General features: G+C 41.5%; 1 protein-coding gene across 3 annotated transcripts in view; it reads right to left on the reverse strand.

Moving 5' to 3' along the window:
* Positions 1–2,098: 2,098 nt before the first annotated feature.
* Positions 2,099–22,042, reverse strand: part of LOC129041041 (protein argonaute-4) — a 50,668-nt gene continuing 30,724 nt past the window's right edge. The window contains exons 14-20 of one of the 3 annotated variants that reach the window (XR_008503774.2): positions 19,821–20,136; positions 19,551–19,685; positions 9,698–9,799; positions 8,933–9,132; positions 6,286–6,491; positions 5,163–5,310; positions 2,099–4,284 (exon numbers count right to left, since the gene is read on the reverse strand). Coding sequence is in view for 1 of the 3 variants with exons in the window: in XM_054496179.2 (XP_054352154.1) it covers positions 6,383–6,491; positions 8,933–9,132; positions 9,698–9,799; positions 19,551–19,685; positions 19,821–20,136 (862 nt within the window). In the remaining 2 variants the exon portion in view is untranslated. Of the gene's footprint in view, positions 6,492–8,932; positions 9,133–9,697; positions 9,800–19,550; positions 19,686–19,820; positions 20,137–22,042 lie in introns of all 3 variants that reach the window. The other 2 variants (XR_008503775.2, XM_054496179.2) reach the window with 2 other exon arrangements.

Consider the following 22,042-nt stretch of genomic DNA (forward strand, 5'->3'; position numbering starts at 1 on the left):
CACTGCACCTTCAGCCTAGACAACAGAGCAAGACCCTGTCAAAAAAAAAAACTTGCCACTAGCTTCTGGAGAATAGTCAACACAGAAGAAATCAGAGGCAAGAGACAGAGAAAAAGAAACAGAGAAACAAAAGGGATACATGCCTTGTGATGGTGCTGATCAGTCTGTCATTCCCCTACTTACTGGCCACCGTCCCCCTAGGACGGTGGAGTGGGCCCACAAGCCATTCCTGACTGATTTAACACATCCCCCAGAAATTCAGGGATGGACATGAGTATGACACAAGTGGTGGGGGGTGAGGTGGGAATAAGGCCATTTGGACACACGTGAATCATACAAAATAAGGAAGGGTTCTGGCTGGGTGTGGTGGCTCATGCCTGTAATCCCAGCACATGGGGAGGCTGAGGTGGGTGGATCACCTGAGGTCAGGAGTTCGAGACCAGCCTGGCCAACATGGTGAAACCCCGTCTCTACTAAAAATACAAAAATTAGCTGGGCGTGGTGGCACACACCTGTAATCCCAGCCACCTGGGAGGCTGAGACAGGAGAATCGCTTGAACCCGGGGAGGCAGAGGTTGCAGTGAGCCAAAATTTCGCCATTGCACTCTAGCCTGGGTGACAGAGTGAGATTCCATCTCAATAATAATAATAATAACAACAAATTTTCTATAAAAAAGAGGGATCCTATCTCCCAAAGAAGGAGTAAGGGAAAGCATTTGACCCAGCCTATCAGTCACTTCTTATTGACGTCTTTATCCCAGCAACACTGTTTTTTTTCTATTTTCTGACTACCCCATGGTTTCTGACTATATAAAATGATTAATCAATAACAAGATCTTTCCTTTAATTTTACCAAGAAAAATTCTTGCAGTTGAAGCAGTATTGATACAACGCCCAGCAACACTCTGTTCCTGGGATAAAGATATCAATAGAAAGTGACTGACAGACCTGGTGCGGTGGCTCACACCTATAATCTCAGCATTCTGAGAGGTCAAGACGGGAGGATCGCTTGAGCCCAGGAGTTTGAGACCAGCCTGGGCAACATGGCAAAACACCATCTCTACAAAAAAAATACAAAAATTAGCAGGGCATGGCGATGCGCACCTCCTGTAGTCCCTGCTACTCAGCAGGCTGAGGTGGCAGGATTGCTTGAGCCTGGGAGGTCAAGGCTGCAGGGAGCTATGATCGTGCTACTGCACTCCAGCCTGGGTGACAGAGCAAGACCCTGTGTTTAAAAAATAATAATAAAATAAAATAAATAGGCCGGGCATGGTGGCTCACGCCTATAATCCCAGCACTTTGGGACGCCAAGATGGGCGGATTATGAGGTCAGGAAATTGAGACCATTCTGGCTAACACGGTGAAACCCCAAATCTACTAAAAATACAAAAAATTAGCCGGGCGTGGTGGCAGGCCCCTGTAGTCCCAGCTACTAGGGAGGCTGAAGCAGGAGAATGGCGTGAACCCAGGAGGCGGAGCTTGCAGTGAGCTGAGATCGTGCCACTGCACCTGGGCGACAGAGCGAGACTCCATCTCAAAAATAAATAAATAAATAAATAAATAAATAAAGTGACTGACATATAGTAGGCACTCAGTGTTAATCTCGCTGCCTCTTCCTCCATCTCATGCCAAATTAGAATGAATTCTTTGAATAATTTTTTACTCTTCTGTGTTCCCAGAACCTAGGCAGTACATGGCATGTCCCCAATTCATGATAAATGTTTGATAACTGATAAATATGGTAGAGATAGTACACAGATGGAAAAAACAACCGCCTTCTAGTAGAGTTATATGCAGAACTTTCTCCTCTGGCAAACTATAAATTCCCTAAGAAATTGTCCCTGCCATGACTTAGCAAAAGGACTTGCTGGTGAGAATTTTTCTAAAGATGAGACTGGATAGCCCCAGGTTGGATGAATCCGGAGAAGTCTTACAAAGTGTGTGGCCACACTGCCCTCTGGAGACTGCAGATTCTTCTCAAGCATTGCTTAAATAGATCTTCCCATTAAGAGCCATATCCAGAACTCTGATCAATTTTGTAAAAGTTTTCATAAGTGAAATGTTGCTGAAAAGCTCTTCTAAAATTCTCAAATAGAAATTTCTTTTTTAAAAGTTTTATTTTAGTTTTAATTGACACATAATAATTGTATACCAAATAGCAATTTTTAAAAATAGGGAGACCCAAGAGTTAAAAACACAAAGTTTTTCCACTGTTCTTTGTAAAATTTCTCATACTGAGGAAATTGTTTTTAAAAAGCAACCATGTATGTTGCCATTACAGTGTACTGCATACTTATTAGACAATTGACAGGAAAAACAACTTTTGGCACAAGAATGCCAATTTATTCCTTTTTTGGACACATAAACACAAAATATCCCTGCAGGCCAAAAAAAAATTGCAAAATTTAAACGACCATCATCTTATCTCAACATGAGGATACAACCCCTCCCTTAATAGTTTAGAAAGTACCTCGTATTGCTAGAGACATACATCCAATCCAAATTTAATAAAATACATTTTAAAACATTACAGGTCTAATAATATAGAAACAAAAATCACACCATTAGTCAAATGAACAAATGCAAACATTTTCAGCCACTAGACATAGAAAGAGCATGAATATGTCAATAGCAAGGCATAAGAAAATGGTTAATCAATAACAAGATCTTTCCTTTAATTTTACAAGGAAAACTTCTTGGAGTTGAAACAGTATTGATACAATGCCCTCAGCCTCCACTTTCTTAAAATGAAAGCAGAGCTACCACCTTGCTATTGAGCAAGAAAATATTACAGCACATTCACAAAAGGTCGTTAGGACAGGGTGGAGAGGGTGAGCCTTGTTAAACAGTGGATTATATTTTCCCACTTGCAGGGTAGGCAGCTTTGCCAGGTAGGCAAGCTCTGATAGAGGCTGGGCACCAGATCCTAAAACACAGACCATATAGAACATGTCTGCTTGAAAATCATCACCTTTGGAAGCAGCAAATAGAATTTACAGTAAGAATTAATATGTTCTGCTGCCCAGAACGCTGGCTGCATTAAGCCAGCTAGTTCACTTTATAAACCATTCAGGATTCAACAGCTAAGAACACCACCACCAAAACATAATTGGTTCAACATTTGGGTCATCACCACTCTCTTAATGTCCCCACTTTTTTTTTTTTTTTTGAGACAGAGTTTCGCTCTTGTTGCCCAGGCTGGAGTAACAGCTCACTGCACCGTCCACCTCCTGGGTTCAAGCAATTCTGCCTCAGCCTCCCGAGTAGCTGGGATTACAGGCATCCACCACCAGGCCCAGCTAATTTTTTGTATTTTTAGTAGAGATGGGGTTTCACCATGTTGGTCAGACTGGCCTTGAACTCTCGACCTCAGGTGATCCACCCACCTCGGCCTCCCAAAGTGCTGGAATTACAGGCGTGAGCCACCGCGCCCAGCCAATGTCCCCACTTCTTATCCCCAAATTATTACTCTTTAGCGTTGCTACATTTAAATCTTTCACACCACATGACAGTGCCTAAATAGGCTGCATTTAAAAAACAAAAACAAAACCAAACCAAACAGCCTAAAACTACTTCTACAGAATGCACACCTCCCATTGATTGACACATGCATAACGATTCAGTCAGTCCCGAGGGGGTTACCTATTCAAATTGTCAAGCCGAATTAAAGTAAAACTATGCATTCAGACTTGCTTGCAATCATATTGCTGCAACTCTGATTCTGCAGTGATTAGCTCTAAAGATTCACCCCTCAGCAAGTTTTTGCCAATAATCCCAGTTCTTCCAAATTTCTTTCCTTTTGTCCAAAATGACAGCATTGCACCTTTAATGGTACTATTTTCCTATAAAAATAGGCCTCCCGGCTTTTCTTCCACCACCACACTGATTTACCCCAGTGTACCAGGACTGACTGAGGTCTTACAAGCTGTATTGTTCCAGGTCGAGCGTAGAGCAAGACAAGCTAATCAGGGCTTTCTGGAACATGGCCTTGCTCCCTGCTCCATACATGCCAGGAGATGGTGAGAAGTGACGCTTCTTCTGTGCGTTATTAATAAGCAAGCCCGAGGCACTCAAGTGCAGATGTGGTGCCCGCTGGCCAGCCAGCCAGTCACGAAGAGTTCTTCACATCTTGGATTCCAGCGAGTCCTCCTTCTCCTAAAAAAGCTTCCGTTTTTTCCTCCTCTTGGGTCCAGAGTGGCCATGCTGAAGGGTATTCTCTGTGCTCTCCCTGAACAAGTGTGAATAAAAGCAGCAGCCAAGCAGCCAGCCCCTCACCAACATGTCCTGATTTGTATTATCCAAGTGAGGTATTTGCAAAAAAAAAAAAGGAAAATTTTAAGAAATTAACATCTACCATCTCTTCACTCCTGGCTATGTTGTGCTTCATTTTACAGAACTTGCTTTCATCCCACTATCTGCAGGGATTAAGGACGTCTGCACTCAGCTTAATGAGCAACAGGCCTCGATCAACATTATAAAACTCTCTCTCAGAGGCCAGTCTCAGCAAACACAGGTGGCGCCGCTGATCAACAGCACATGGAAATGTAAACTTCAATGTATTTACAAGTTTATTTAAACGACTGAAGAAAAACAGTGCTTTATATTGCTGGGATTTTGAGAAGGCTAGTTTACGAGATTTGGACCGTCTCATGAGTTCAAGCAAACACCCTTCACCATCATTTCCCCACCAGCAGTTTCCAGGCAGGGGCGGCAAAATTGTTTTCACCCCATTGTGTCTATCTCTTTCCCTAGCTCCTTCCTCAGCCATATAGAGTGTGGCTCCAGGCCTTTTATCCCCTTTTCCATCCCTCACTCCTGATGTCCTGGATAGAGAATTACAAGTCAGTAAACTCCGGGCTGGGAAACACTGGCTGGTGCTACCAAGACACTATGTAACTGTTGTCCATTCACAAAGTATTATCTACACTACATACAGAATATATTTTCCCCTACATTTTAACTGATGCTCGCTTTAGAGCAACTCCCTTTGTTTGGACAAGAAAGGAATCCCATCTCCCTGTGAGTGGAATCCAGAATCTATTAAGAAAAATCAACCTTTTCCACACAGTTTTAGTTTAATAAAAGGAAGGAAAACCCACCAAGTACATTTCAGGTCGAAAGAGAAGCAAAAAATTTGTACTGCAAGTAGTTGTGTGAGTTACCTTGATTCCCAGGAAAAGAAATTTTAAATGCTGGTACATTTTTGCAAGTTGCAGCATCACTCATTGTACCTTAAGGACTGGCAAAGCCTTTCCAATAAGGAAGCATCCTGGTTCTAGCTTATTTTAAAACAAAGTGACAGGACATCAACTGTGAATATAAAACAGGTAAAAATAATTCTTTAAAAAAGCATGGAAATATATGTCTTTTCTGACTGGTTTCAGAAATTGCCAGATTATGATATATAAGAAATAGCTGATAAAATCATACCGAACTCTCATCTAGAAAACTACATTGTTGGGGAAGGAAGAAGAGAGACCTTAAAAAATGTTTATTGCCAAAGTTAAGTTTCTATGAGAAAAGTTTAAAAATCATTTAGATTTAACAAACCACACAGCAGCATAAAATGGGCACTTTTGAAAACTTGGAAAAATATTAAAAGCAATTTTTTTTTTCCAAATAGGGGAAACATGAGTACTTTTATCATGGCAGTGTTATCTCCGTCACTGTGACATGCATTACATCTGTTTATGTCACACATTCACAAAAGTCGACCAAATAAGAGAACTGCCTATTTGAATCTGCAGCCAAATATAGTGCAAATTGCCTGGCAGCATGTACTTGCACCAGCACAAGTCTGCAGAGATCAATAAGATAAAGTAGTAAAACTAATAAAACTCTGTAAAACTTTCAAAAATTAATGCTCATTAAAGGCATTTACAGTGGCAAAGTCAGAAATCTTCATTAAAAAGTCTATGGACCCACACAATTAAATAGTTACACTGAACTGAAGTAGATTGTTTGGTTTTTCTCTCCCACTTATGCATATACCCCACTCAATGACTACAGAAAAAAGGAATAATCTTCTCTTCTAAGACTAGAGGGATGCGGTGAACACCACAGCTAGCAAAATATTCCATAGAAACCCTTCTTGTAAAGTCCTTTAGAAAGTTCAGGCTGATCAGCCTTTGCACATTGAGGTAAAAATTCAGTCCAGTGCATCAGAAAAGATAATCTATGAGTATCTATTACTTTAAAAAAATGGCTCAATTTTGTTGATGCATCAGACAGTGCTGCAAAGTATAGATTCAGTGCAACTATTCCAAGCTGCTGGTAGAAGACCACCTGAAGTCAACTTGGCTCGATCTAGAGGCGGTAGGCATTTGAAACATTTTGAGGCTGCATGGGGTGCCAAATTGGTTGAGTTCTTTTTCTGAGACTCTCAGGCAAAATACATCGTGTGCTGGGTATCATGGTGGATTTGCACAGCCTTAGCCAAGGCCTGAGGATCCCGGCCGTTGCTCTGTCCTGACACATGACTGCCTTCCGCACTGTAAAGAGAATAAAACAAAACAAAACAAAGCAAAACAAACAAACAAACAAAAAACCAAAAACAACAACAACAAAAAAACAAAAAGCAGGTGTAACAGAAGACCACTTCAAACTTCACACGTTTCAAATAGCACAAACAGTACTAGATTCTAGAATATCTTAGGCTTAAGCTTTAGCTTCTTGAATAATTCGTTATGTCCTTCTAAATATCAGTTGACTCAACTGAATTTCCTTTTTTTTTTTTTTTTGAGACGGAGTCTCGCTGTCTCCCAGGCTGGAGTTCAGTGGCACAATCTCGGCTCACTGCAAGCTCCACCTCCCGGGTTCACGCCATTCTCCTGCCTCAGCCTCCCGAGTAGCTGGGACTACAGGTGCCCGCCACCACACCCGGCTAATTTTTTTGTATTGTTACTAGAGACGGGGTTTCACCATGTTAGCCAGGATGGTCTCGATGTCCTGACCTCGTGATCCACCTGCCTCAGCCTCCCAAAGTGCTGGGATTACAGGCGTAAGCCACCGTGCCCGGCCAACTGAACTTCTTTAATGGGCTGCTGCAAGAATTAAATAATATAATGTCTGCAAAGACACAATCCTTAACAGTATCCATATAAAGATTTCCACTGCCCACTATGTCTGGCTAATTTCTTTAGGCTTCAGTCAAATGTCATTTTTCCACACAGAAATATTCTTTGACTTTAAGGTCCAGGTCAGAGCCACCTGGAACATGCTTTAACAGAATCCTACATTTTTCTTTCATGGTACTAAACACAATTGAAATTAAATTATTACTTGGGTAATTATTTATTTTCCCACTGGGATATAAACTCCAAGAAAGCAGCAATTTTGTCCACCTTGCTCACCACTGTATCCTTGGTGTCTAGCACATAATACAACAAAGTCTCAATAAACCATTAGTTGAATGAATGCATCTATGTACCTAGCATAGTGATGGAACATAGGAGATTCCCAGCAAATGCTATTGTGCTACCAGTCTCTTCTTGTCTTCCCCTCACTAACTATATAACCTTGGACACATAATAACTCCTCTGAACTTTGGTCTTTGGGAGTAACAACAACAACTTCTAAACATACTACTTAAGGATACCATGTGATATAAAGGGCTTGACAAGCTGTAAATCCCCATCCCTCTTCTGACTTTCTCTTAAGTGATTATTATCCTTATCATCTAGGCTCAAAATCTTAGCCATCTTTTACTTCACCCTCTCCTCTGACATGCATATCCAATTAACTGTTAAGTCCTATCTATTCTATCCTAGGAACAGCATTTTACATTTAACAAACACAGTATTGCTCTAACATACTTTTCCAGCCTCATACCTGCTTGTTCCCCTTTAATATCCTCCAGCCAAAGAAAATTTGCTATTGTACAAACACGTCACTTGCTTTCTCTCCTTTGTGTCCCTTGTTCTCTCTGCCCTGAAAATTCTTTTCTCTTTTTTGTAGAGCCATTCTACCCATCCAGCTATGAAATCTTCTCTAAAAGCCACTCCTCTGGTGTCCCACTGCACTTTTATCTGTACTGACTTGGGCTACTTGTCAGTTGTATATTTGCCTGTATTGTCTCCCATACTGAAACATAAAATCCCCGTGGACAAGAAACATGTCTTACTCATCTTAGTATTTCTAGCACCTAGCACAGTACTGGGCACACAGTCAATACCTAATAAATATGCCGAATAAATGAAAGCACATTACAGAAGGGAAGGTACAAAGCCACAGTTGGAAATTTTCCATAATAGTGTATTTTCAACCCTTACAGAAATAGACTTGCAGTGGAATGTCTACTATTTAGCAGCTGAATTCAGACTTGGGGAAGAGCCCAGAAACTGCTACACTTCACAGATGGTCATTTGGAAAAGAAAATTAATGCAGAGAGCTTGTGTAACTATTTAATAGTAGCTCAGGAACAGGTCAAAATATCAGATTCTCTGATTCTCCTGAGATGTCTATTTGAGAATGAGAATGATCTGCGCCCCCACTCCCACACATACATACGGTTCACTCTGGGGTCTTTTTCCAGAATGTACCAAAAGCAAAGTGAACTGGTCAGGCCTCCTCACTTGCATGAAGTGGAATCCACAGCCCTGTGACTGCTTTGATTGGAGCTAGGGTACTGTGTTGACCACTTTTTGAGGCTACTTAGGACCTGAGCAGAACTGAAATGCATTTGGCTCCATGGGAGAACCACAAGCAGCTCCAAATTAAACTCCTTTAGAGACACCATACAAGTATAAACAAGCCTGAGCACTTCTTGGACCAAAAGTCACATTACAAGCTCTCAGAGGCACATGCAATTTTATTTGCTCCTTACAATTTAAACTCTGAAAGTTTAAATCCTTAAAAAAGTTTTCTATCATAGTTCATTTTTTTAACATGCTACTAAAATATAAAGAGACTTTATTGTGCCTAAGAAACTTGCCTGTCATGATCTTTATCCACCAGATGATACCTTGCCCTAAATGCTACAAGCCGGGCATAATATGCAGGGGCTGGAATAGAGACTGAGCGAGTGCACCTCACATAGGTGTGACACAGCTGGTAAGTCAGTAGCTGGAGTTCATCTGCAGTGAAGCAGTTGTCATCCCACAAGACCTGGTAATGTGAGGGACGGCTGGTTCCCTGGGGAGAGAGTTTTATGATTAATGTTTTTTGTTTTTTTTGAGATGGAGTCTCACTCTGTCACCCAGGCTGGAGTGCAGTGGTTACGATCTTGGTTCACGGAAACCTCCGCCTCTGGAGTTCAAACAATTCTCCTGCCTCAGCCTCCCAAGTAGCTGGGACTATAGGTGCATGCCACCATGCCCAGATAATTTTTGTTTTTTTTTAGTAAAGATGGGGTTTCGCCACATTGGTCAGGCTGGTCTCAAACTCCTGACCTCAGGTGATCTGCCCACTTCGGCCTCCCAAAGTGCTTGGATTACAAGCATGAGCCACCATGCCTGGCCTGATTAATATATTTCTGACATGACACGAGAAGAGAAAATAATTGAAACCTACTCCTTAAACTCAGAAATACTTCTGCCTAGCACACCTACAAGCAGATACCTAGACCAAAAGATAATTCTAGGATACAAGCATTAACAAAGTTAGGCACGGTGTTAAATAACAAGTCTACTCAAGCTAGTTGCTGAATTTGCAAACATCTTCCTATCAAGTCAAAGATCTGAACCAGCTTCCAAATTACCTGAATTCCTGCATGACTACAGAGGTAAAAGTCAAACTCAGATGGATGTGTGATGGTACTATCCACTGTAGTGCCTGCTGGTACATTGCCACTTTTCCCTACCTACAAAAAAACAAAAAAAAAAGTAATTAGTCATCACAGTGCCAAACTGTGCTCAGGCCATTTTTTTCTTTTGTGTGTTAATTGGGAGCAAGTTGGTAAATGTCTCTTAAGTCTTGAAAATCACTTTCATTCAAGATGTTGAATCCTCTGTAACTTTCCCTTAGCCCAACCATTTTAACCTATAGTATTTCCACAAACAAATATGTTCCAGGATCTCTTCAGGAGGATACAGACAAAAAATATTTTACCCATGGCTTTGGGCTACAACATTATTATATATTTACAGATGACACAGTGGTGCGTTCACAAAGGGAAAAAACATTCAAGATAGATAAACTTTCTGAGAAAAAAACAGTTTTATTCCTTACTTGGAGTAAAAAAAATTCACAATTTTCAGTAAAAGATTAAGGAATCTTTAAACTGGTTTACCAGGTTCAACATAACTAGTACTTTTTTTTTTTTTTTTTTTTTTTTTTAGACAGGGTCTCACTGTCACCCAGGCTGGAGTGCACTGGGAGGATCACAGCTCACTGCAACCTTGGACTCCTGGACTCAAGGAATCCTTTCACCTCAGCCTCCTGGGTAGTAGGGGCTATAGGCACACATGCCATCATGTCTGGCTTTTTTTTTTTTTTTAAGAGACGGGGTCTAATTTTGTTGCCCAGGCTGGACTCAAACTCCTGGGCTCAAGCAATTCTCCCACCTTGGCCTCCCAAAGTGCTAGGACTACAGGTGTGAGCTACCACACCTGGCAATAACAAATGCTTTATCAATAATAATAAAAAAAAGTCACTGGCAAATGGTTAGCAGGAAGAAAGCACTGAAACGGGAACTAAAAAATCAGTTTCAGATCTAGGCCTAGCCTTGCAACTATATACCTTGAACAAAGCTTATTATCTTTACACCTCAATCTAATCATCTATAAAATTAGGTAATGTTCTCTTACCCTTTTAAAATTCCAAGCAAAAACTCTACAGACAAAATTTGAAAATCAAATTTCTAGGAAGGCAAGAGGGGAACTTCAGAAATGGATTACAAGGGAAGGAATTACATCTTGCTATTTGGTCACTCTCTTCTGCTGTACAGCAGAGTTCAGTATGAACACATTTATTTAGCATACAGGCACAAATTTGATGGGAGTTTATTTGGCTCCATTTTAACTATTGTTACCTTCAGCTGAAGATCATACACCAATGCATACATAACTCTATGAGTATAGAAAAATCTCCTTCCATCAAATGCATATGTGATCTTGGGTTCCTAGCTGGATCAGAAGAAATCTAATTGGTTCTAGCATTTTTTTTTCCCCCAAAGTGTGTTCTTTAGGAATATTAGCTTTGCAGGATGTGTTTAGGTATTTTACGGTGGAACAAACCTGAGAAATATGGGATCAAATTAAAGTTAAAAGTATTTTTCTACTGTATGACTTCTCAAAACCTTTATTTAGTCATGTATAATCTTTAAAAGGGATATAGAGTATACAGCATTTTCAAAATTTATTTTACCCTTAAAAAAAAAAAGGAAAAAAAAAAAAACCTCTCTGGTTCTACGTATGACAGCCTGAAGAGGTGATGCCTTGGAGAAAAGGGAATCCAGGCCTTTTCAATTCACCAGTTATTGCTTGAGCACCCATGTGACTGCTAGGCTCTAAAGCAGATGTTGGGGATGACAGCCAGGGGCATCAAGGGAACTAATAAACTTGCCTTCCTGACTTCATGAAAAGTGTATACAATAAACTGTAACACAATGTCATAAGGGCATATGGGAAGCAATGGGAAAAGCTGATGAGGAGGAAATAGGTGAGCCATGCCTTATAAGTAGGAGCTGAAAAGGGAAGTTGGGTAAAAAACAGGAAACACTCCAAATACCCCTAAACTCAGAAATGGATAAGCAAACTGTGGCTCATCCATATTATGAAATACCACTCAGCAATAAAAAGGGGCAAATTACTGATATATACACAACTTGGATGAATCTCAAATGCCAGACTCAAAGGCTATGATTCTATTTATATGATGTGCTGGAAAAAGCAAAACCGTAGGAACAGAATACATATCAGTGGTTGCCAAAGGCTGGGAATGAAGGAGAAAGGTTAACTACAAAAGGACACCTGAAGATTTTTTGGTATGACAGAATTATTATACAGTCAGCCCTTGGTATCCACAGGTTCTGCATTCAGGAATTCAACCAACTGTGGATATTCTTTAAAAAGGTTTGCATATTCTAATTATACCCTGATTTGATCACTGCACATTATTTGTATAAAAACTCCTATGTAACCCATAAATGTGTATAATTATTATGTGTCAATTAAAAATAAATAAAAATATAAATTTTAAAGACCTGAGACACAGAAAATTGTTAACATGTTTAAAAATTTAATTTTAATATGAAAAAAATTAAAAACAATAAAACATAGCATTTACACTGTATTCGGTACTAAAGCAACCTAGAAAAATATTTAAAATAATTCAACAGTAAAAACTTATACACATTTTAATATATAGTATAACAACTATTTAAGCCTTTACATTGTATTAGGTATTATAAGTAATCTAGAGATCTTTTAGAGCAAACTTGTCCAACCTGCAGCCTGTGGGCTGAATGCAGCCCAGGACGGCTTTGAATGTGGCCCAGTACACATTTGTAAACTTGGGCCGGGAGCAGTGGCTTTCGTGCCTGTAATCCCAGCACTTTGGGAGGCCAAGGCAGGCAGATTACTTGAGGTCAGGAGTTTGAGACCAGCCTGGCCAACATGGTGAAACCCCATCTCTACTAAAAATCCAAAAATTAGCTGGGCATGGTGGCGTGTGCCCGTAATCCCAGCTACTCAGGAGGCTGAGGCAGGAGAATCACTTGAACCCGGGAGGCAGAGGTTGCAGTGAGCTGAGACTGAGCCATTGCACTCCAGCCTGGGTGACAGAGCGAGACTCAGTCTCAAAAAAAAAGACCAAAAACAAATTTGTAGACTTTCTTAAAACATTATGAGATTTGTTTGTGATTTTTTTTTTTAGCCCATCAGCTATGGTTAGTGTATTTTATGTGTGGCCCAAGAAAATTCTTCTTCCAATGTGGTCCAAGGAAGCCAAAAGATTGGACACCCCTGTTTTAAAATATATGGGAGGATGTGCATAGGTTATATACAATTACTACACCATTTTTGTTTTTTGAGATGGAGTCTTGCTATGTTGCCCAGGCTTGTCTCAAACTCCTGGACTCAAGTGATCCTACTGTCTCAGCTTTCTAAGCAGCTGGGACTACAGGTATGCACCACCACACCTTGGTTACTGTACCATTTTATATCAGGGACTTGAGCATATGTGGATTTTGGTATCCACAGCAGGTCCTGGAACCAATCCCCCATGGATTCTGAGGGATGACTGTGTGATGGCTACAGAACTGTATGTATTTGTCAAAACTAGGGCCAGGTATGGTGGCTTATGCCTGTAATGCCAACACTTTGGGAGGCTGAGGTGGGAGGACCACTTGAGTCCAGGAGCTCAAGATCAAACTGGGGAACAAAGTTAGACCCTGTCCCTAAATATATAAATATATATATATATACACACATATATACATATATATACACATATATACATATATACACACATATATACATATATACACACATATATACATGTATATACATATATACATACATATATACATGTATATACATATATACATACATATATACATATATACATATATACATATATACATATATACACATATATACATATATACATATATACGTATATATGTGTATATATATATCTCTCTCTCTCTTTTTTTGAGATGGAGTCTCGCTTTGTCTCCTAGGCTGGAGTGCAGTGGCGCCATCTCAGCTCACTGCAAGCTCCGCCTCCCAGATTCACGCCATTCTCCTGTCTCAGCCTCCCGAGTAGCTGGGACTACAGGCACCCGCCACCACACCCGGCTAATTTTTTGTAGTTTTAGTAGAGACGGGGTTTCACCGTGGTAGCCAGGATGGTCTCGATCTCCTGACCTTGTGATCCGCCCAGCTCAGCCTCCCAAAGTGCTGAGATTACAGGCGTGAGCCACCGCACTGGCCAAAAAATATATATATTTTTAAATTAGCCAAGTGTGGTGGCACTGGCCTGTAGTCCCAGCTACTCAGGAGGTTGAGGTGAGAGGATTGCTTGAGCCTAGGAGGCCGAGGCTGCAGTGAGCCATGATTATATACATCATTGCACTCCAGCCTAGGTGACAGGGCAAGACCATCTCAAAAAAATGAAAAACAACAACAAAAAGCTTAAGTATACACTCAACTAAAACTAGACACTAAAAAATTAGGGTGCATTTTACTGTATCTATATTATGCCTTAATAAAAATAATGAAAACAGTGGATGGAATGGATGTACTCGTTCCAGGGATAAGAATGTACAGTGGATATGGGAAATAGAAGATGTATAAGGTTATGGTGAAAGATAAAATGAAAACGTTGTTTTGGCCACCTTGGGAAAACACTAAACACCACAGGAATGCATTTGGTAAGCAATGGGGAATACCCGAAGATTTCTGAGCAGTGGAGTGGCATAATAAGATCTGTGTTTTCACAGCAGGGTAGAGGATGCATTTGTGAAGGAAGAATGGAGACAAGGAGACTGCTAGGAGTCTCCTGCAATAAAACAGTTCTGCCTAGAGTGGCGGGAACATACAACAGGAAGAACTGAGACAAGAGAGATTTCAGGACAGAACACAGACGACTATTTTCTTTTTCTCTTTCTTTCCTTCCTTCCTTTCTTTTTTCTTTTTTTTTTTTTTGAGACAGTCTTGCTCTGTCGCCCAGGCTGGAGTGCAATGGTGCGATCTCGGCTCACTGCAACCTCCACCTCTCAGGTTCAACCGATTCTCCTGCCTCATCCTCCTGAGTAGCTGGGATTACAGGCGCATGCCACCACGTCCGGCTAATTTTTGTATTTATAGTAGAGGCGGGGTTTCACCATGTTGGCCAGGCTGGTCTCAAACTCCTGACCTCAGGTGATCCACTTGCCTTGGCCTCTCAAAGTGCTGAGATTACAGGTGTGAGCCACCACACCCGGCCTTTTTAAATTTTTTTTTTTTTTTTTTTTTTTTTTTGAGACAGATTTTCACTCTTGTTGCCCAGGCTGGAGTGCAGTTGCACAAACTCCTGACCTCAGGTGATTCACCCATCTTGGCCTCCCAAAGTGCTAGGATTACAGGTGTCAGCCACCGCACCTGGCCCACAGAGGACTATTTTCTAAATGCGTATGGAGGGACTGGAAATGGGGAAAAGAATTTAAAGACAACTCTGAAGTTTCTAGCTTGGCTGACTTAATATACAGTGATGCCAAGTAATAGAATAAAAGGAAAATTGGGGAGGAATAGGTTTTGGATGGGGATAAAACAATAAATAGAAGGTTTAGACATGCTTTGCTTGAAATGCCTGTGGTAGATTGTATTACTGGTGCCAAACATTCCCATGCCCCTGCCTGGGGGAGGATTATACATCCACACCCAATTATCTCAGGAGTGACTTGCTTTGGCTGATAAAATGTGGCCTGAAATGTGTTACTTCTGGGCCAGCACATGGCTTGTCATGTATCTTTTTTCCTCTCTGCCAGGATGACTGGCAATGTTCCAGATAGATGCTTCTTTGTCAGCCTAGGTTCCAAAGGGAGGACAGCAGGGTCACAGCTGCAGCAGAGCCACGATGAATGTGTAATGTGATCAAAAAGCAAGTCTTTGTAAGCCACTAAGATTTGGGTTTTTGTTGTTGTTGTTGGCCTATCTTGACTGATGCAGTGCCTACAGAGAATCTAAGCAAATATGTCTGGTAGATAACTGGGAGTACAGACCAGGAGCTAAAGAGTAGATTGGGGCTAGAAATACAGATTTAGGAATCTACAAGCAAGGGAATTAGCCCAGAAAAGCGGATGACACTATAGAGAGGGCTGAAATTGAGAAGAGAAGAGAGAGAAGTATGAAATGTCGGGAAATATCAGTGTTTAATGGACAGAAGGAGAAAGAGGAATCAAAAAAGTCGATTACAGGCCAGGCACGGTGGCTCACATCTGTAATCCCAGCACTTTGGGAGGCCGAGGTGGGTGAATCACTTGAGGTCAGGAGTTTGAGACCAGTTTGGCCAACATAGTGAAACCCTGTCTCTACCACAAATACAAAAATTAGCTGGGCATGGTGGTATGCGCCTGTAATCCCAACTACTCGGTAGGCTGAGGTAGGAGAATCATCTGAACCCAGGAGGCAGAGATTGCAGCGAGCCAAGATCATGACACAGTGAAACTCCATCTTAAAAAAAAAAAAAAAAGTCTGATTACAGAAACTCCATTTCAAAAAAAAAAAAAAAAAAGTCTGATTACAGAAACCCCATTTCAAAAAAAAAAAAAAGTCTGATTACAAAGGTGGGTAGTAAAGCTGGAAAGTCATTTTGCTAAGGCCAAATAAGGCAATCATTGTCTTAAGTGCTACAAAGAAGTCAGTGTGGGAATCTGACAAAGTATCTCTAGATTTGAAATGAGCAAGTCATTGAGACATCAACTTCAATGGAGTCACTGAAATTGAAGTTAGGCTACAGATAATTAAAGTATGATGTGAGAAAGTACAGATAGAAAGTCAAGTGATTGTTTTTCTCAAAGTTTAGTCGTGAAAGGAAGAAAAGATAAGGTAGCAGTGAGACTGAGGGAGAAGCAGGGTGAGGTGAACTCAGGAAGATTTAAGCCACCTTTATAGGGCGAGAAGGAGGCAACAGAACACAAAAGAGTGAAGTTTTGAAAAACAATGCGTAACTAACCAAGTAAGGCTCTAGAGAAGTCAGGAGGGATTAGGATTGAAAGCATAGGATGGGGGAAAGAAAGCATAGGTGGAGAGATACGAGGAAGGAGATAAGAAAATACAAGATGTAACTGAGTTTGAAAGTAGAGGAGAGGCAGCTGAGAAAATTCTTGCCTTCGAGATCTTGTTTTTGGAGGGAAATAGACGATAGGACTTTGTTGGCAATAGAGTTATTATGAATAGGGTAAGGGACTTGAGAAGAGTATAAAGGTGTGGAACAGATGCTATGGGGAATAGGGTAAATGAAAAAACAGCAGCATCCAAGGCCTGGCTGAGATTTGCTCTCATGAATTTGTAATATGGTTCTTTATTAAACAGACACTTTTGGCCAGGTGTGGTGGCTCACACCTGTAATCCTAGCACTTTGAGAGGCTGAGGTGAGCCGATCACTTAAGCCCAAGAGTTCAAGATCAGCCTGGACAACATGGCAAAACCCCATCTCTACAAAAAATACAAAAAAATTAGCCAAGAGTGATGGTGAGTGCCTGTAGTCCCAGCTACTTGGGAGGCTCAGGTAGGAGGATCACCTGAGCCTGGGGGCATCTAGGCTGCCATAAGCCATAATCATGCCACTGCACTCCACCCTGGGTGACAGAGTGAGACCCTGTCTCAAAAAAGTAAAATCCACCACTTTTCCCCCAGCAATTTCTATCAGCCTAAGAGTAGAGGCAAAATAAATGGGCAAGTGGATTGGCAAGAGGCATGCTTAGAGAATTGAAGATATTAGTAAATGTCCGGGTACAAAGTAGACCAAGAACTGGGACTGTCAATTTTGAAAGGTTTAAAGAATAAAACTACGAGATAGCTTAATAATAGCTTAATAGATAGTTTAGGAAGACAAGCCTAAAGAAGAAGATCTTAAATTTACATGGATAACAAGTCGACAGACAGGTGGAGAGATGACAACAGTTAAGGAGAAGGTAGCAGGAGGTTTTATGCCCAGAGGTCAGGCAAGAGTTCAAAGAATTTGTATTAGCAAAGCCTAAGAAGTAGTATTTTTTTTTTGCACAGCATATCTTTTATTTATTTATTTTATTTGACATGTGCTGGTCTACTTTTTATTTAAATTGTTATATATTTTGGGGGCACAGGTACAGATTTCTTATATGTTTATGTTATAGAGAGATAAAGCCCAGTTGGTAAGAAGTACTATTAACCTATGGTTTCAGCAATTTAAAGACAGCCCTTTTAATTTAAAACAGCCCTTTTAATTTAAGACAGTCCTTTTAATCTAAGCTGATTGGATCTGGGGCCCAATGAGAAAACAACCTTGATTCAGAAAACAAAAAGAAACAGTTCAGGCCAAGCACGGCGGCTCACACCTGTAATCCCAGCACTTTGGGAGGCCGAGGCAGGTGGATCACCTGACGTCAGGAGTTCAAGACTGGATTGGCTAACATGGTGAAACTCCGTCTCAACTAAATATACAAAAATTAGCTGGGCATGGTGGTGGGTGCCTGTAATCCCAGCTACTCAGGAGGGTGAGGCAGGAGAATCGCTTGAAACTCGGGAGGCAGAGGTTGCAGTGAGCCAAGATTGTGCCATTGCATTGCAGCCTGGGTGACAAGAGCAAAACTCCATCTCAAAAAAAGAGAAAAAAGAAACAGTTCATCCTCGGATTAGAGACAAAAAAACTAGAGTGTACTAGAAAATAATGGGAGTGGCAAACAAGATTACATGATTAGGTAACAGAAAGATCTGGTCTTCCTAGGGGTGGATCAGAGAGGGCCTGGACAAGATGAAGTAAAGTCATTAAAAAATATCAAAGAAGCAAGATTATCTATTAATAATATAGGTTGGGCATTCTGTATCTGAAATGCCTGGGGATTAGAGGTGTTTTGGATTTTAATTTTTTTTTCTTTCTTTTAGGCAGAGTCTTGCTCTGTGCAGGCTGGAGTGCAGTGGTGTGATCTCGGCTCACTGCAACCTCTGGCTCCTGGGTTCAAGCGATTCTCCTGCCTCAGCCTCCTGGATACCTGGGACTACAGGCGTGCACCATTACGCCCAGCTAATTTTTGTATTTTTAGTAGAGACGGAGTCTTGCCATGTTGGCCAGGCTGGCCTCGAACTCCTGACCTCAAGTGATCGCCCGCCTCAGCCTCCCAAAGTGCTGGGATTACAGGCGTGAGCCACCGCACCCAGTCAGATATTGTTCTTAACCACATTTTACAGATGAGAATATTATGGCTTAGAGAAGTTGAGTAATTTGACTGTGGTTTAAGTGTGACACTATAAATATTCAAAGTTTGTACCCTTTGAATCTCCTATGCCAGCAGTCCTCAACTTTTTTGGCAGCAAGGACAGGTTTCATGGAAGACAATTTTTACATGGATGAGGGTAGGGGAGCGGGGGGGAGATGGTTTTGGGATGAAACTGTTCCACCACTGCTAATCTGACAGGAGGCAGAGCTCAGGTGGTAATGATCATTCACTGACCGCTCACCTTCTGCTGCGCAGCCTGGTTCCTAACAGGCCACAGACTGTTACCAGTCCACAGTCTGGGGGTTGGGGACCCCTGTCCTATGCTGATATAAAATTATTTGGAAGATAAATTCTTCTTTATACCCTAGAACTGTGCAGCAAAAAGTAACAAATAACAAAAGCATCCCTTAGAAGGTTGCCTATATCATCACAATGTACCTGGCATGTTTCTGACCTACTCCCCCCAACACAAAAACAACTCGAGAAATCAGCATTTCTGTTATACAAGAGAAATAAAATATTCAGTCTCAAAACTCGTATCATTCAGAATTGGTCATCTAAACCCAACTGCAGTTATTGTATTTATTAAATTATTATCAGGCATTTCTGCTTTTAAGAAAAAAATTGTATAAAAATGGTGTATATATATATGTGCATATATACATCTCTTGCCAGAACCTCAGATAACAAAGCTTATACTATATCTTCTTACCCTTTCTGTTTTATCTGCACAGAAGAGTCGTGTGTGATGTCTTTTTTGCACCACAATATATGTTATTCCTGGCCGGTAATCTTCTTCCAAGCTAATACATGCCTTTCGAATTGCTATTAGTTCTGGCCAAGCTACCTAGAAGACAGAAATGGAATTATGTTCAGTTGAGAATTTGCCTAGTATCTCTCAGATCTACCCAGAATGGTAGATGACAGGAATCTCCCTCAGACTCCTAGGGGCCCCGAAGGGCAACAGGGATAATGAGAGTACCTGCTTCATTTGTCCCTCAGATACCCCTCCACGGTAATAGATGATCCGAGTGGGTTTGAAGCGTGTGGATTTGTAGAACTGAATCAGCAGCTCTCGAACCATGTTAGTCAGGTCCTGGATGACCTCTTGACTGTAGAGGAGCTCTTGGGAGATCTCCTGCCGGGAAGTCTGCACCCGAACGGTGGCACAGTACCGGCTGGGGTGGCCATCCATACTGCCAACCACAGCAGCAATGGAAGGTTTCTTCCCATCCCCTGCTGGGGGGTGTGTGACATCCGCTCCCAGGAAGATGACGGGCTGCTGGAACACCGAGGGCCTGCTCAGATTTAAGGAGATGTTGCCACTCAGACATATAAATGAAAATTTTTGAGTTTAGCAAGATTATATCACCAGATATAATCAGATATAACCTTATAAGAGAGAACAAAGACTTAAGCCCATTGGGAAAGAACACTACGGACCACTGAATATTGATGTCACCCAGTACAGTGACTCTGGACTGACTGAAGAAGTGAACATGGCTCTTCTATAACAGTAGGAAGAGAAGATTTAAAAAACAGGACCTAGGCTGGGCACCGTGGCTCATACCTATAATCTCAGCACTTTGGAAGGCCAAGGAGGAAGGACTGCTTGAGCCTAGAAGTTCAAGGCCAGCCTGGGCAATATATCAAGACCCAGGTCTCTACAAAAAAAAAGAAAGCTCAGTGTGGCAGCACCTGCCTGTAGTCCCAGTTACTTGGGAGGCTGAGGCAGAAAAACCCAGGAGTTTGAGGCTGCAGTGAGCTATGTACTATACTACACTGTACTGTGTCACATCACTGTACTCCAGCCTGGGCGACAGAGTAAGACCTTGTCTTTAAAAAAAGAAAAGAGGCTGGGCACGGTGGCTCATGCCTGTAATCCCAGCACTTTGGGAAGCCAAGGCAGGAGGATCACCTGAGGTCAGGAGTTGGAGACCAGCCTGGCCAACATGGTGAAACCCTGTTTCTACTAAAAATACAAAAATTAAGGCCGGGCACGGTGGCTCACGCCTGTAATCCCAGCACTTTGGGAGGCTGAGGCAGGCAGATCACTTGAGGTCAGGAGTTTGAGGCCAGCCTGGCCAATATGGCGAAACCCTGTCTCTACTAAAAAATACAAAAATTAGCCAGGTGTGGTGGTGTGTGCCTGTAATCCCAGCTACTCAGAAGGTGGAAGAGGCAGGAGAATCACTTGAACCAGGAAGGTGGAGGTTGCAGTGAGCTGAGATCGCACCACTGCACTCCAGCCTGGGTGACAGAGTGAGACTCTGTCTCAATAAATAAATAAATAAATACATACATACATACATAAATACATAAATAAATAAATAGGCAGGCATAGTGGCACATTCCTGTAGTCCCAGCTACTCAGGAGACTAAAGCGGGAGAATCGCTTGAGCTTGAGCTTATACGTAACATAACAGCTTACATATACAACGTACCAGCCACTATGCTAAGTACCTCACACGTGTTAACTCATTTAGTCCTTAAAATTTTATGAGGGTGGTACAATTATTATCTCAATTTTTCCAGATAAAAAATAAGACATAAGAGGATAAAGAATGTTGCCAAGATCACACAGCTAGGAGTGGAAAAGCTGGAATCCAAACCCAAGAAGTTTAACGCCAAAGTATGCACTATAAGCCACTATGCTATATTGTCTCAAATGTTTGGGGTAAAATTAAATGAAGACAGACTTTAGGTTAACTTCCCCTATGGCCCATATATCTCATCACTAATGTTTCAGGAGGGATTTATTTACCTAGAAGTTTCATTCAAGGACAAAAATGAGAACTGTGTTGGGAGGCTGAGCGGGTGGATTGCTTGAGCTCAGGAGTTTGAGACCAGTGTGGGCAACATGGAGAAACCTCATCTGTACCAAAAATACAAAAAATAAGCCAGGCGTGGTGGTGCATGCCTGTGGTCCCAGCTGGTTGGGAGGCTGAGGTGGGAAGATTGCTTGAGCCTGGGAGGCGGAGTTTGCAGTGAGCCGGGATTGTGCCACTGCACTCCAGCCTGGGTGACAAAGTGAGACCCTGTCTCAAAAAAATAAATAAATAAGAAATAAGAAATCAACTAATAGAGTTGACAAAATATGCTAAGATTAAATTTAAAAAAAAGAGAGAACTGTGATATGATTGCATAAGAGCAAGGCACTCAATTTCATCTTCAAGTATGGCAATGACTAATACCACAGCCCCA

Source organism: Pongo pygmaeus, chromosome 1 (assembly GCF_028885625.2).
Source record: "Pongo pygmaeus isolate AG05252 chromosome 1, NHGRI_mPonPyg2-v2.0_pri, whole genome shotgun sequence".
Lineage (NCBI taxonomy): Eukaryota > Metazoa > Chordata > Mammalia > Primates > Hominidae > Pongo > Pongo pygmaeus.